The following is a 16,998-nucleotide window of genomic DNA, read 5'->3' as shown; positions in this document are numbered from 1 at the left end:
TGGAGTCCAGTGGTACAATCTTGACTCACCTCTGCCTCCCAGGTTCAAGTGATTCTCCTACCTCAACCTCTGAGTAGCTGGGATTATAGGTGCTCACCACCATGCCCAGGTAATTTTTGTATTTTTAGTAGAGATGGGGTTTCACCATATTGGCCAGGCAAGTGTTGAACTCCTGACCTCAAGAGACCCAGCCTCCCAAAGTTCTGGGATGACAGGCATGAGCCACTGCACCCAGCCTTATCCCCAATATTTAAGAATAAAATTTTATTCTCTCTACAGAAGTAACATGATCACATTTACTTTAAAAAAAACTCAATACCATGAATTCTTGGGAAAAAAATATCCAAACTTGATTTTATTACAGATCTCACCATCAGTTTATAGAAAATATAGGGAATGGAAGAGCATGTTTACCACCACCTAGAAATGTAAGAAGCCAAATCCAAAACGTAGAAAATTCTATCGAAAAAATGAAAGGGAAGAAGGGAGGATGAATTGTTATGTATTAAAAAAATTAAGAGGTTATCAACTAAATGCAATATAAGGACTGCGGTGGATCTCAACAAATAGATGAGACAATTAGAAAACTTGGACACCAACTAAAAATTGTATCTTAAGAAATTACCACTACTCTTTCTGAGGTGTGAATATGGTATTGAAACTGTGTCCCCAGGAATTAAAAGACACCAACAACTAACAGAAATTCTTGAGTTTGCAGAATGGTAGATTAAACAATATGGCCAACTAGAGTCTGCACAGAACCAGCTGACCGATGTCACAGGCCCAATGTCCACCACATTTCATTCTAACTCCCCCAAATTTACACACACGATCCATGAAACAACACGAAGAGATAACTGCACATGCCCAAGGACTTTCTAGACCTCCCCTTTCCTTCCACCAATCACCTACTAATCCCAGAATCTATCCCCTAAACCTTTTCTAGTAAGATTACTGCCATAAAGCCAGCACAGGGGGACAGATTTGAGCTGGACTCATGTGTCCTTATTGGTCAACTTGAAAGAGGAAGCCTTTCTTTCTCAAAAACCTGGGGGCTTAGATAGTACCGGTTTCTAATGCATCAGAAGTGGGCCCCTTTTGTTCTGTAACAACATCATGATTATGATTTAAAAACTAGAGCCCGTATTACTTAAACATATAATTAAGTATAAATTACTATAACGTCTAAGTTCTGCTTTAAAATAATCCAGCAGGAGATGGCTGTAGACACAAGATGTTAATTGCTGAAGCTACGTCATGGGTACATGAGATTTTATTATGCTATTCTGTCTACTGTTTTGTATCTGTTAAATGCTTGTAATGAACAGTTTTTAAAAATTCAATGTATCTTACCACTGGGCAGTCGAAGAGAAGACCACACATCCTGAGTTCCCCAGTCTGGTGTGAGGGGAGGACAGCTGATAACTGGATATGCAGTGTTCCCAGACATCACTGGTCCCAAACCATTACTTCTGCCTGCCACTGCCACAAATACAGTAGGAATGCCATCCCCTAGGGAAATAACAAGTTTATAATTATGCTAAACATTCAAAAGAGGTTTAAAGACAGGGTTTTTTTTTTTGGGGGGGGGGGGGTTTAAGGCCTATATGTTTTAATGACTTGAGGTCCTTGAATAGTCTTCTCTGAAAAAACATAAAAGACACTATTATTACACATATATTCAAGATAGAAGGTTACTCTGCCACTTACTATATGTCAAGTAATAAAGTAGCTGGAATAGGTTTGGCTGTTTTTGAGATCTACATTATAAAGGGGATAGCAGGGTGTTAGTGAGGGAATAGCTCATAGGCCTCTTCTATTGCTGCGTAGGCTGGCCAAAGTGAAGAATGACACCATCTGAACAGGTGTCTTTCCTGACTGGGTGGTCCGTCAACCGGTGCAGGGAGACCAGTTAATATAGACCAGGGGTTTAGGGACACGTCCTGAAGCAAGAGTTGAAGGAAAGTTTAATTAATATAGTGTCCCCAAATTTTTAAGGCCCTTTGAAATATTTTTTTAACATAATCTCTTAAGCAATTCATTCTTTGATAAATTTATAAATTATCCTTGCTTGTTTCCTAAAGCAGAGATTTCTAACCTAGAATCCAAAATTATATGTATTTGCAATTTTCTGAAAAGAGTTCTAGAATTCATTAGCTATCAAAGGAGTCTGAGTTCCCCCAACCTCCCACTCTTCCCAAATTAGTAACTACACTTCCATAGCAACGACCTGTAGATGAAATAATCAACTTTTTTTTCCAGTTGAGAAACATTTGATTGTAAACCCAGGACTCCACTATTTTAGATCACTGCTATACCATTATTTTTTATGTACTGTATTCTGAAACTGTTCCTTAATTTCCTATCTGACTGCCTCCCAGGAAAGGGTGGCAATTAAAGATTCGCAGGAGAACCTGCTGTTTCAACCTCCCACCTCCTGTAACTGTGGGGGCCTATTTTCTATTGGAGCGTTATTAGAAGCAATGCTCCAGGGCCTTCTTACCAGATAAGGATGGCAGAGGTTCTTATTATTCTAGTCTTTGTTTTCTTTTCATACTTGCATTTTTAATTCTTTCTCCCTGCTCCTTTCTTTTCTAAGCTCCTAGAGTACCTTAAGCTCTTTGGAGGTGAGCATTAAGAAAGAAAGCCTAGTAGCCGGCCGTGATGGCTCATGCCTGTAATCCCAGCACTTAGGGAGGCCAAGGTGGGTGGATCATGAGGTCAGGAGATCAAGACCATCCTGGCTTTGAAACCCCGTCTCTATTAAAAATACAAAAAATTAGCCGGGCGTGGTGGCGGACGCGTGTAGTCCCAGCTACTCAGGAGGCTGAGGCAGGAGAATGGCGTGAACCTGGGAGGTGGAGCTTGCAGTGAGCTGAGATGGCGCCACTGCAACTCCAGCTTGGGCGACAAAGCGAGATGCCGTCTCAAAAAAAAAAAGAAAAAAAGAAAGCCTAGTATATCATGTGTTTTTCCCTTAGAAAAGTGACAAAGCTCTTTTTCAGCATTATTAGTCTAAAGTGTGTAATTTCTTTTAGCAAAATCAGAAATACCTGAAATGTCCATATTACTTGTGGTTTACCTTCATACTCAGCTTTAATCCTCAGGGTTTCATCTGGTCCTTTATGCGCAGATGTTACTCGAAGTTCACATGGAATGCCAAAATTTCCACAGGCCTTCTTGATTTTTTCACAGTGACCAAGATCAGAAGTAGAGCCCATCAACACTACAACCCTGCACTGACTTTCTGATTTCAAAAGCAACTGAAGAAAAAATACATGGATATGAAAAGAACATAAAAACAAAAATGAATAAATGAGCTAGAGTTTGTAGTGAAATTACATCTGGGCACAATATTTTCTTTCTTAACAGATCAAATTTAAGACAGAGACAAACAGAACAAAAAGACAGCATTTATTTTTTAAAATAATCTCAATATATAAAGGAAAGTGGTCTTCATCATTAAGACTTAAAGAATTCAATTTTTATGAGACAAATTATGTTTATTTAAAATAAACAGTAAAGATACTCAAAATCTTTTAATTAATATTCAGGAAATTATAATACAAAATATTTCATCCTAAGACCTTTAGTGCACTTTGTTTAATGGATGCTTTTCTTTTCTAAGCTCCTAGAGTACCTTAAGCTCTTTGGAGGTGAGTATTAAGAAAGCCTAGTGGCCAGCAGTGATGGCTCACGCCTGTAATCCCAGCATTTTGGGATTACAAGGCATACTTCTGATTAGCCAAATCAGAAGTCATGTTTTAAGTCTTTCTAAGTTAATTGCTTGGAACTCAAAATATATATATTCCTATGAGAATAATGTTCTCAAATGTGATTATGACCCTTGCATAATCACAAACCCCATTCAACTCCCAGAATTAGAGTAATACCATAAAACTTAAAGTAACATTTAAAGCCACACAGAGTTCCAGCCATCCCATGCTAATAGAACTCTGAGTAGCTGTGGAGGTGAGTAGGAAATATAAGGTTTCTCCTGCGGGGTAGGGAGGAGACAGATTTCAGATTTCCCCAACAGGATCTGGGAGGTGTGTATTGGCCAGCTTAACAGCAGGGAGTTCCAGTATACTAGTAAGGATTGCCCAGCTGATACATTTCCTAAAAGTGTTCCTCACTTTCAAAGTCACTGAAAAGCCGGGCGTGGTGGCTCATGCCTGTAATCCCAGCACTTTGGGAGGCTGAGGCAGGCGGATCACGAGGTCAGGAGATCAAGACCATCCTGGCTAACATGGTGAAACCCCATCTCTACTAAAAATACAAAAAATTAGCTGGGCGTGGTGGCGGGCGCCTGTAGTCCCAGCTACTCAGGAGGCTGAGCCAGGAGAATGGCATGAACCTGGGAGGCGGAGCTTGCAGTGAGCCGAGATTGCACCACTGCACTCCAGCCTGGGTGACAGGGCGAGACTGTGTCTCCAAAAAAAACTAAATAAAACAAAGTCACTGAAGAGAAAAGCACTATACTCTCCCATTTTTTTCTTTTGAAACAAGATTTTCTTAGAAGAAAAACACATAATACATAATACAGTACAGTTTCACTATAGAAGGTTTACCTCTACTCTCTCTGCAACCCACTCAAAGTTTTTCTTTACCATTTGGAGCCCTTCAGGAGTTACTTCTTTGAGGTCCCGATAAGACTAGAAAATAAGATAGAAAGTTTAGAAAACAAGTATGTCTTGCTACCTGAAACTATCTGGTTTCTGAGTTTTGGGGAGGGATTATGAAGAGCTTGTATAGCAAGGGATACTTCTGAAAATGCATCTTTTCACTTCCTGAATTAAACTACAGAAAGTTCCATAGTAAAGTATACTTTTATTTTCTCTTAAGGTTAAGTGTTTTCTGTACTAGCAACTACAATTAACTGCCTTGAGAATTTTTATATATTAGGTATAGAAAGGGTCTTGCTCTAATTTGGTTATTTTTTATTTTAAATACATGTGCAGAATGTGCAGGTTTGTTACATAGGTATACATGTGCCATGGTAGTTTGCTGCACCATCAAGCTGTCATCTAGGTTTTAAGCCCCATATCTGTTAGGTATTTGTCCTAATGCTCTCCCTCCCGTTGTTCCCCATCCTGCAAGAGGCCCCGGTGTGTGTTGTTCCCCTCCCTGTGTCCATGTGTTTTCAGTGTTCAACTCCCACTTATGAGCGTGAATATGTGGTGTTTCGTTTTCTGTTCCTGTGTTAGTTTGCTGAGGATGATGGCTTCTAGCTTCATCCATTTCCCTGCAAAGGACATGATCTCATTCTTTTCTTTTTCTATTATTTTTTTTTTTTTTGTGAGACAGAGGTTCGCTCTATCAACCAGGCTGGAGCGCAGTGGCACAATCTTGGCTCACTGCAACCTCTGCCTCCTGGGTTGAAACAATTCTCTGCCTCAGCCTTCCGAGTAGCTGGGATTACAGGCGCCCACCACCATGCCCGGCTTATTTTATTTTATTTTTAGAGACAAGGTTTCACCATCTTGGCCAGGCAGGATGGTCTTGAACTCCTGACCCTGTGATCCACCCACCTTGGCCTCCCAGAGTGCTGGGATTACCGGGGTGAGCCACCGCGCCTGGCCAATCTCATTCTTTTTTATGGCTGCATAGTATTCCATGGTGTGCATGTACCACATTTTCTTTATCCAGTCTATCACTGATGGGCATTTAGGTTGGTTCCATATCTTTGCTATTATAAATAGTGCTGCTCCTGTGCACGTGTCTTTACAGTAGAATGATTTATATTCCTTTGGGTGTATACCCAGTAATGGGATTGCTGGGTCAAATGGTATTTCTGGTTCTAGATCCTTGAGGAATCACCGCACTGTCTTCCACAATGGCTGAACTAATTTGCATTCCCACCAACAGTGTAGAAGTGTTCCTATTTCTTCACAGCCTCTCCAGCATCTGTTGTTTCCTGACTTTTTAATAGCAGCCATTCTGACTTGTGTGAGATGGTATCTCATTGAGGTTTAGGTTTGCATTTCTCTAATGATCACTAATGATGAGCTTTTTTTCATGTTTGTTGGCTACATAGATGTCTTCTTTTGCGAAGTGTCTACTGTTTTTTATAGGAGCAGAAATGGAGCCTGGTAATATCCAGGAGACTTGGGATAGAGTCCCAGATCTGCCCGACTCTAGTAATTGTGAAGATACCCATTCTCTTAAGACCCTTAGTTTTCATTTAGCCAAAGATAGTACTTGCTGTTATTGTTGTGAGAAGGTTATTAAGGTAACAGATGAGAAATTTGCTTTATAAATGTAAAGTATTATTCCTATTATTCTTATATTAAGATACCGGAGATATTTCTCTTTAAAAATAAACAGCAATCAACAAAACAGGTTCCTATCATTAGGAACAATAATTTGCTTTTTCCCCTCATCTCTCCTTTCTCCTCTATCTCAGCTTGACCTCAAAAAGGATAAAAAACCTGACACATTATCTACCTGTTTGTCTTTCTGTTGGCTTCGATCTCCTGATGGCCAGAGTCTCCAGGAATCATTGTCAATAACATCAGCAAGAACAATTTCTTTGGTGGTTACATCAACACCAAATTCAATCTGGAAACAGCATGTCAACAAAGTTTTCAAAAACTATTCTATGAAAGCATCTCTCAACTCTAACCTTTACTTTCAAATCCCATTGTTTTATCTGTACCTTCATATCAACCAGTGTACAATTCTGGGGCAACCAGGATTTCTCCAGTATTTCAAATATAGCCTGTGTAGCATGACTCATGATATCCACTTCAGTTTGGCCTATAACAAGTCCAGCGAAGCAAAGTTTTGCAGCAATCAGCTGTTCCTCAGACCACTGTGGGTCATTATTGGCATCATCCTGTGAATAAAGTATAGTAGTACAATTAACTTAAATCTAAAATTTTTAAACTTTTCAGAAAAACCAACATCCTTTTCACCTTGAGCATGAACTCCTTAGAAATTTTCAGCCACGGCTGGGCATGGTAGCTCACGCCTGTAATCCCAGTGCTTTGCGGGGGCTGAGGTGGGCAGATCACAAGGTCAGGAGTTCGAGACCAGCCCGGCCAACATGGTGAAACCCTGTCTACTAAAAATACAAAAAATTAGCTGGGTGTGGTGGTGCACACCGTAATCCCAGCTACTCAGGAGGCTAAGGCAGGAGAATCATTTAAACCCGGGAGGCAGAGGTTGCAGTGAGCTGAGAGGGCGCCACTGCACTCCAGCCTAGGCACAGAGGGAGATTCCGTCTCAAAAAAAAAAAAAAAGAAAAGAAAAGAAAGAAATTTTGAGCCAGGTGCAGTGGCTCACACTGCAGTCCTAGTAATTTAGGAGGCTGAGGCAGGAGGATTGCTTGAGCCTAGGAGTTCAAGGGCAGCCTAGGCAACAAAATGAGACATCTAAAGAAATTTTTAATTTACGATACTCCTTAATTCAAAGCAATTATTACTCCTTTGTTCTTTTTTTCCTAGTTAGCTCCTGCAAGCAGAAAAAACTATTACTCTTAATTTGTCTACTCTCAATAGCACTTTAAAATTCAAAGTATTTAGGTGAGTAACTTATTCTAGGTCACAAAGTATTTCAAAGAATTTAACCTCTAAACAAATTTAAACAGAATTTAAGTTTGTGATTTTTGTTTTTCCTTAGTAACAGTCATCAGACATGACAGGAAGGTCAAAGCACATTTTAATCAATCAAATCTTTCCAAAACTACAGTTCTCATAACTTCCTGACCTCACTTTTTATTAGAATTTATACAGGACTATAATTTTTTAGGAACGTTATTTGATAATTCAAGAGACCTCAAAGAGGTAAGTGAAAAAAATGAAATAATTTCATTTTATTCTAAGCTGTGTCCCAACTTTATATGACAATATCTTTATAAATTCTTCATCTATATAATCATAATACACAAGTTATATAACTTATTGATTAAAAAGCAACACTGATATTGCTTCCCAAGCAGATCTATGCTTAACAGCATAAATGAAGATGGTTAAAGCAGTAAAGCCTATAAAAATTCATAACCACTGATTCTTACAACCTTTATTTATATATTTTTACTTACAAGAGACATTGTTAGTATAGTTTTCCTGTATTAGAATATAAAAAGATTTCAACTAAATTTTTAAAAAATTAACTGTTAGTTTTCTTGTCCTCCTATTAGTCATCTTGGTTCAAAGGTAAGATTTTCAGATGCTTTCTTTATAAAATTTGATCTATCATTGCTAATGGAAGTGTACATTATTGATACTGGCAACTAGATAAGACAAATTTGGGGATGACATTTGCAATATCAAAATATCAAAAACTTTGCTTGAATATTTAAACCTTTAGAGTTTCTAATTATAAATTTATTGCCGTGTTACAGTAAGACATAAAATAGAGGCATAAGATAATTACCTTGAAAAACAACTCCACTTTAGGTGGGTAAAACTTATATCCTTCCTTGACACCAGGATTTCTTTTGAGAAAAGAACCAGTTGCTATTCTTCTGCAAACCCATTCAATTGGAATCATTTCACACTGGGGTGCAATGAAAGCTGTCTCCCCACATTTTCTGGTGAAGGCAGTTTTAATACCTACATATTGATAACCAAAGTTAAAAAAGGCATTGAAATAATATGTAAAAAGGTAGATCTGAGGCACAATAAAACTCTACCCTTTACAAGAAACAAAGAACCTCTATCAAAAATAAGTGTAATTTTTTTTTTATTTAATGTAGATGCAGTCAGTTTTTGACTCAAACAGTAAGCAGCACATGACTATACATACAATGTATTGTTCAGCCATAAAAAGGAATGAAAATTCGTGATACATCCATGCTATATAATACTGATGAAGCTTAAAAACACTAGGCTAAATGAAAAACACAAAATGCAAAAGGACAAATACTTGTGATTCGACTTACATGAGGTAACTAGAATAGGGAAATTCAGACAGAAAGAGAATGGAAGTTACCAGGGGCTGAGGAGTGGAAGGAATAGTTATTGTTTAATGCTACACAGTTTGTTTGGGATGATGAAAAAGTTCTGGAAGTGGATAATGGGATGAGTGTACAACATTGTGAATGCACATAATGCCACTGAATTGGACACTTAAAAATGGTCAAACTGGTAAATTTTATGTATTTATAACAATTTTCTTTAAAAAAAAAAAATCAGGAGCCTATTTGATGGCAGATATTGTTCTAATCATTTTAAATACATCTTTTTTGTTTAATTCTCCAAACATTTGATAAGATACTATTAAGATCAATCCAACAAAACAGGTAAGGACACTAACACACAGCAGTAATGTCAGCTAGTATTAGGTAAAGCAGGATTTCCAACCTACCCTGTCTCTAGGAGCCACCCACTTAACCACTTTGCTATATTGCCTCTCTGGGAAGTGTTATTACATCACAGTACAAAGTAACGCTACAGCATTAACATGAATTAAAATAACTCCTGGAAACCTACATGGGTTTGAGATAATGCTCATTTTCAGCCTGCATTACTATTTCCAATCCCAACCTAATCCTCTAGTCTAACTTTTATTATCAGGAAAGAATTGGGGATCTTTGCTGTTATATGTGTATCCATACATGAAGGGAGCTTCTATTTATGGAAACCCTCTGCTGTGCTAAGTGTTTTGTATATGTTGTTTCATTTAATTGTGCATAAAATTTTGAGGTAGGTTTTTTTTTTTTTTGAGACAAAGTGTCACCGAGGCTGGAGTGCAGCGGCGTGATCTCAGCTTACTGCAACCTCTGCTCCTGGGTTCAAGAGATTCTCCTGCTTCAGCCTCCTGAGTAGCTGGGATTACAGGCATGCACCACCACGCCTGGCTAATTTCTGTATTTTTAGTAGAGACAGGGTTTCATCATGTTGGTCAGGCTGGTCTCGAACTCCTGATCTCGTGATCCACCCACCTCAGCCTCCCAAAGTGCTGGGATTACAGGTGTGAGCCACCACGCCCAGCCTTGAGGTAGGTATTATTATTTATACATTTTACAGTGAAAAAAACAGAGGTTCAAAGAAGTAATTTCACACACTAGGTCATGTAGCCATTTGGTAATGGAGCCTGGACTTGAAACACACTGTCCAAACCCTACACTATTTCCTCTGCCTTCCCTTTAAATCTGACTCATAAGATTCAAATGAAAAAGGGAAAGAATTGTGGTATGTTGCATGAACAGAAACCCTAAGGAAAAAATGAAAAGGGGGAAGTAAAATTGCTTTTTAAAAAAAAAAAAAAAATTAGATGTAAGCTGTTGTTTAACTTTTAATGAATGATCAGGCTCATGGATAGACAGGTGACTTTAATCAATTCTCAACTTGGGGTAGTAACTACATCGTTGGCTTCAAGAGCTCTTCTCTCTTAGGTCTGTTAATCATTAGTCATATATTTGCTCATTTGTCTACCAAGCTGGACATAGTAGTATCCAATTCTATTGTTACCATAAAGATACCAAAGAGAACCAAAAGCACATAATGAAGCTACGGTAATCACCTCTGCACAAAAAAACCCTAAAAGTTTCTAAAAGAGACTCAGTTTAGATGACACAATGATGGCTTCTAATACTGCTAAATATGAAAGCAAATTCCATGACTGTGCATGGTGAGAAAAAATTCCCATTGTTTATCTTAGTTGTCTACAAAACTCAAAACTCTCATTCAAGTTACTAAAAAATGTTTATGTCACTTACACACTCTGAATGACAATGAACATATATAAGCTAGAATTATGAATACTAATTCTAGCTAATACATATGTCCCTGTGGCCGTCCCTCTTTTAGATCGGTCCAGATTCCCATCTGTGGTTTAGCAACTGTAGTATGGTTCTTCATATACTATTATCACACTTTATGTAATTATAGTGAATTTCTGCGAGGAAATTGGGATTTCATCATCACTGAGAAGGCCAGATTTTAATTTTTAAGTAATAAAACCAAATCCACAAATTGTATAACATAGTTATGGCACAGTTATACTATTTCCATGGAAAAAGATTACTTCTTATTCATATAGTCCTTTACTGTTTGTTCCTGAGTGACAATGAGAAAAGTAGAATCCTGATTTTCTGATTCTCATCCCGATGCTCTTTCCCCTCTACTTTCTACCTTAATTTGGAACATAACTCTGGTTGTAAACAACAGTTTTAAATAGACCACTGATGGCCAACTAGATGAGGCATTTATATGACTAAGCAAGTAAAAATTACATAAGGTTTAATGGAATTCCTAATATGTACCCTAAAACTAGTCTGTTTAGAAATTTTTAAAAATTCAGGTTTACTTAGTTTCACAGTACTAGACATAAAACCTGGAAAATATCTTTCAACATTTTCTGTGAACCAATTAAGTTTTAGCTCTGTTAAGTGCCAAATAAAGTAGTTTAAAGATAATTATTGGAGTATTTCATTTAGGTAGCCTTCCCTGTTCCCCTGAGCACAAGACTCTCAGAGTTAAAACAGAGAAAGTCTTGGACAAACATAACACAACTGAGTCACTCTAATTTACTTGTTATAAAGTTCTGGAAATGGATAATGGGATGAGTGTAAATACACTCAGAAAATACACTAAATAAGCAAATAAAAAGTCAGGCTTTATCTTCCATTACTTAATATAATCCTGTAGCTATGTGAAACTACCAAGGGTACACAGAAAATAATCTTCTGACTGCTAACATTTTAAAGAGTTAAGCACTTTAAAAAATGTTTAAGTGAATGGAGAGAGTTAAAACTTGGGAAGCAAAAAAAAAAAATCGATGGAACAGGCCGAGTACAGTGGCTCACACCTGTAATCCCAGCACTTTGGGAGGCCAAGGCGGGTGGATCACCTAAGGCCAGCAGTTCAAGACCAGCCTGGCCAACATGGCAAAACCCTGTCTCTACTAAAAATACAAAAATTAGCTGGGTATGATGGCGTGCACCTATAACTGTAATCCCAGCTACCTGGGAGGCTGAGGCATGAGAATCGCTTGAACCCAGGAGACGGTGGTTGCAGTAAGCCAAGATTGTGCCACTGCACTCCAGCCTGGGCAACAAGGCAAGATTCTGATTCAAAATAAATAAATAAATAAAATAAATAAATAGATGGAACACTTATCTGTATTGCAAAAGGAACCTAAAATTAATTTGATGCTCTCTTTAGAAATTACCTCAGTCATTGGGAAGCTACCAATCAAGAAACCTTGAAATAAAAATCTTAGATTCTGTGACTTAGAAACTGGAAGATCCTTTAAATTTATAGCAATATACTTACTTTCACAGCATAGAGGGATTTATGATGTAGATGACAATCCAGGTTTGCAATTAAATCTTTTTCACATTAGCCAAAATTGTGAAATAGGATACTTTGGAAGAGACAAAACTACTCCAGAAATGCACTGACAATGTATTTAAATTACATTACCTTGTTATTTTGTGTAAGGCAGTTACATCTAACTTAACTGAAAACAAAAGCATTAAATTCCCTTTTGAATTTAAGAAAGATTAGTGCTACTAGAAACTCTAAGAAATGAAAGGGCAACTGGGAATATTGGAATTAAAAGGAAAGTTATTAAATTATAAAATTAGAACTGGCAAGCATGAGAAAGAAAAAGCTTTTATTTCATAGGTAAGGCTTCAAAGGTTGAATGATCCAAAGCAATAAGGCTATTTACACTGTGCGGAAAGAGTTCAAATCTTTTCCTAGCTGAAATTTCATATACTACAGACCAACCAGCAACTGACTGAATCCCTCCAGAAAACCCCTTTATCCTAATTTCCTTCCCTTTGCTTCAGATACCCACCACACAATGTTCTGATCTTCCTGTGGTCTTTTGAATCTATTTCTCTATTGAAAATACAGCCTTCAATCAGTTTTTGAACAGGAGGGTGCTCTGGGGTTTTAGTTCAAATCTCTCACTTGAGGAATGGCAGGAGAAGGTTTGGTTGCTGTCTTCAACTACTTTTCAGGGCTTTCAAGTGGAAGAGGAATTTGAAATTCTGTATTATCTCCCAGAGGCAGAACAAAGACCATTTGTATAGAATTACAGGGAGTAAATTTCAGTTCATCTGTTAGAACTGCTTAACATTAAAATGGGTTTCCTTCATAGTCAAATTCCTTAAAGTGAAGATGGCCTTGGAGAGGTAAGCTGCATAGAGAGTGCATGTGCCAGATATAAGATTACAGCAAACTTGTTAAGATTCCTTTTAATTCAATGACACTAATAATCCCAAACCAAATAAGGTGTTAAGAGTGAAGTTTAAGAGTTCTTGGTTTGATTTAAATTCACTTAGCTTTTGAAACATCTGCAAACAAGTTGTTCATCTTAATGCCAACTTCACTTGAAAGACATCAACATGCTTACCAGAGAAGGTGAGAGAGAGCTTTAAGAGAGCTGCTTACCTGCTTCCTGTAACAGCTGAAAAATACAACTCGTGATTTTATTTGAGATTGCAGCTTTTCCTTCCAGGTGATTCTTTCTAGCTGCATTTCCTGCTGTAATCTGGTCCTTGGACTGCAGGAGGACTTTTCCTGGGCTGTCTAACAATTCGTAGACTTCTTTTGTTTTACCTTCATACAATTTTTTACCAATGTTCAGTACTGTGGAAATAAAATGGAAATAGATCAAAATTCAGAAAGAAATGTCCTGAATGCTGAAGACTAAATCACCTAGAACAATGAATCTGTAAATATACAGTGATTAAGGAATATTAATAAAAATTAAACCATCTGTATAAAACCATATACTCTACAATGTATTTCTTGTATCATCACATTTGATACACACAATTTTGTGAAGAATTTTAATTACATAAATAATTGTAGAAATTAGTAAAGCAGAAATCAAAAGGGTTGAGGGTCATGCAGTTAGGAAATATAAGAGGTAGATAAAATCCTAACTCCTCTGACATCAAATCCCGTGCTCTTTCCGTTATTAACCTGCCTCTCACGGCGGAACTGAACTAGAATTAAAATTAATTAAGACACATTTCAAGTAATGTAACTATACTAGTATTTTCACAGACACACTCACAATATAGTATCTAAACTAGCTTGCAGGAAAAAACATGCGATTTTTGCTGATATTTGCTTTTTTGCAGGCAAAATGGGAACATTCAGCCAGATGGGTTTCTTGATTTCAAGTTAATATTCAAGAGGAGGCATGACATCCCACTGAAGTTAGCACATTTGGAAGCATCCCTCTCTATTTCTTAATCCTGTCCCTGTCCCCATTAATCCTTTCTCTTCACTAACAGTTGTAAGAAATTGTGAGGAAGTGAGCACAAAGGAATCCAATTTTGATGCTGGTCACAAGACCTAAGAAGTACACAAAAGGATGATTTAGAGAAAGAGTAAAGATAATAGATGTTTAGGAACTTAAAATTTCCAAAGAGAGAAATCAGCCCTCATGCTCCCAGAACACTCTCAGTATCAACATTTTCCTAATGTATCCATGTGCCAAGGGATATACCAGTAAATAATAATTCCTGCTCTCAAGAGACCTGAGTCTGAGGGGAGCTGATATTAAGTAAGACATCATAATAACAGAATGTAATAAATACAGACTATGGGACTAGTCTAAACATTAGAAAAGGAAGTCTATAAGAAAGTGACAGGTTGAGATCTGAAGAATGATCAAAATTTAGCCAAAGGAGAGAAAGGGGTAGGTAGTGTTGATGAATAAATACAAGGTGGTCAAAGTGGATTGCAGAACTTCAGTCTGGTTGGAGCTGGAAGTCTGGGTATATGTACATTCCTGTTGGGCAGGCGAAGGGGTGGGGGCTGCAGCTAAGTTGTAGAAAAGAATGGCAGGAGACAAGACTTAAGAGTTGGACAGGGGCCACATCACCAGCTAGTGGAGATAACCATTAAACAAAGTAGGTATAATTTAGTTAACAGTTGCCATTGTAGGGCACCTAATCTAGAGGATGAATCCCTATTCTCCCTAAGGTAATGTCTAGACTCATTAACATGGTTTAAAAGTCTCTTTAAGATACAGTCCTGGCTTACTGCTCCAAATTCTTATTTGTCTATTTCCTCTCTAGAACTCCAACATCTTTAATTCTTACACAACCTTCCTCCTAGGACTTCAGACAATCTCTTCTCTCCTAGGCCTGGAAAATTTCCCTTCCATTTTGCTACACATCCTTCTGGTTTCACAAGCCATACTGATTGAGTTTAGACTTTAACCCAAGAAGAGCTATAATGATTTTAAGTGATGAAGCAAAACGGTATTTGGAAAGATCATTATGGCTTCTGTATGGACAATGAAGGGAGGAAGGGGTGAGTGAACAAAAACTAGAGCTTGGGAGACCAGTTAGGATGCTGTTGCAGTAACTCGAACAAGAAACGTCTGGCCAGGTGCAATGGTTCACATCTGTAATCTCAGCACTTTAGAAAGCCCAAGCAGACAGATTGCTTTAGCTCAGGAGCTCAAGACCAGCCCGGGCAACATGGCAAAACCCCATCTCTACCAAAAAAACAAAAATTAGCCCAGCATGGTGGTATGTGCCTGTAGTCCCAGCTACTTTGAGAGGTCGAGGCTGCAGTGGGCCAAGATTTGTGCTATTTCACTCAAGCCTGGGTGATAGAGTGAGACCCTGTCTCCAAAAAAAAAAAAAGGGGGGGGGGGGAAGAAATGTCTTGGTCTAAGGAAAGAGTAGTGGGCAAAGATGCAAGATATTTAAGATAGTAGCTTTGAGAATTCAGCATGGAGCATAAGAGAGGGAAGAGTAAAGAACAGTGGGCCGGACACAGTGGCTCATGCCTGTAATCCCAGCACTTCGGGAGGCCAAGGTGGGCGGATCACTTGAGGTCAGGAGTTCAAGACTAGGCTGACCAACATGGTAAAACCCCATCTCTACTAAAAATACAAAAATTAGCTGGATGTGGTGGTGTGCACCTGTAATCCTTGCTACTTGGGAGGCTGAGGCAGGAGAATCCTTGAACCTGAGAGGTGGAGGTTGCAGTGAGCTGAGATGGCGCCACTGCACTCCAGCCTAGGCAACAGAGGGAGACTGTCTCAAGAAAAAAAAAACAAAAAACAAAACAAAAAACACAATGCCCAGATCAGATAAAGAAATTAACATTTATGTGTATTAATATGCAGTAAGCCCGGGCAAAGTTTGTATCTAATGCCCCTCGCCTTAATTTAGTTGAATCTGTATTACTTAGCCATTAAATAGGGAAGGAATTTCAATTAATGGGTAGAAACAACACAAGAAACGACGATACGTGACATACACAAGTGCCAAAATGATTGCTATAAATTTGCAGATGAATTCAAAAAAGATTGATGAGGACTGAAAAATGATTCATGGAATTGAAATTTAAGAGTCTGGGAAAGCACAGAATTTACACAAAGGATAAGAAAATTCTAGGACTCTGCTGTCCAATAAGGCAGCCACTAGAAATGTGGCTATTACAAGTTGAGATGTGATTTGTTAAAATATACACTGCATTTGTTATAAAAAATTGCAAAATATCTAAACAATTTTTCATCTTGCCTCCATGTTGAAATGTATTTTGTGTATATAGAGCTAAATAAAATATATTAAAATGGGCTCACGCCTGTAATCCCAGCACTTTGGGAGGCCAAGAAAGGCGGATCACTTGAGGTCAGGAGTTTGAGACCAGCCTAGCCAACATGGCAAAACCCTGTCTCTACTAAAAAATAAATTAAAAAAAAAAATTGGCCAGGTGTGGTGGAGCGTGCCTGTAATTCCAGCTACTTGGGGGGCCAAGGCAGGAGAATCACTTGAACCTGGGAAGTAGAGGGTGCAGTGAGCTGAGATCTTGCCACTGTACTCCAGCCTGGGCCACACAGAGGGAGACTCCATCTCAAAAAAAAAAAAAATATATATATATATATATATATAAATACATATATAAAAAAACACATTGCATCAGTTTTTTTATTATTTTAGTTTTTAAAATGTGGCTCATAGAAGACAAATTTACATTATATTTCCATTAGCCAGCAATGTTCTGGGAAAAATAATATAAATAAAATGTATATAATGAAAAACAAACTTTGGTGATTTAACCT

At 37.9% G+C, this 16,998-nt stretch overlaps 1 protein-coding gene across 2 annotated transcripts in view; it reads right to left on the bottom strand.

Moving 5' to 3' along the window:
• Nucleotides 1–16,998, bottom strand: part of PAICS (phosphoribosylaminoimidazole carboxylase and phosphoribosylaminoimidazolesuccinocarboxamide synthase) — a 51,732-nt gene that overhangs the window by 6,522 nt on the left and 28,212 nt on the right. For both annotated transcript variants that reach the window (XM_050792022.1, XM_050792021.1), the window contains 7 exons: nucleotides 13,353–13,550; nucleotides 8,380–8,558; nucleotides 6,659–6,838; nucleotides 6,448–6,561; nucleotides 4,572–4,655; nucleotides 3,083–3,263; nucleotides 1,354–1,512 (listed from right to left, as the gene is read on the bottom strand). In XM_050792022.1, coding sequence (XP_050647979.1) covers nucleotides 1,354–1,512; nucleotides 3,083–3,263; nucleotides 4,572–4,655; nucleotides 6,448–6,561; nucleotides 6,659–6,838; nucleotides 8,380–8,558; nucleotides 13,353–13,550 — 1,095 coding nt within the window. The remainder of the gene's footprint in view (nucleotides 1–1,353; nucleotides 1,513–3,082; nucleotides 3,264–4,571; nucleotides 4,656–6,447; nucleotides 6,562–6,658; nucleotides 6,839–8,379; nucleotides 8,559–13,352; nucleotides 13,551–16,998) is intronic.

This window comes from Macaca thibetana, chromosome 5 (genome assembly GCF_024542745.1).
Source record: "Macaca thibetana thibetana isolate TM-01 chromosome 5, ASM2454274v1, whole genome shotgun sequence".
In the NCBI taxonomy this organism is placed as follows: Eukaryota; Metazoa; Chordata; class Mammalia; order Primates; family Cercopithecidae; genus Macaca; species Macaca thibetana.
The sequence above is the reverse complement of the archived record's forward strand: the minus strand, read 5'-3'. Positions and strand labels throughout refer to the sequence as shown.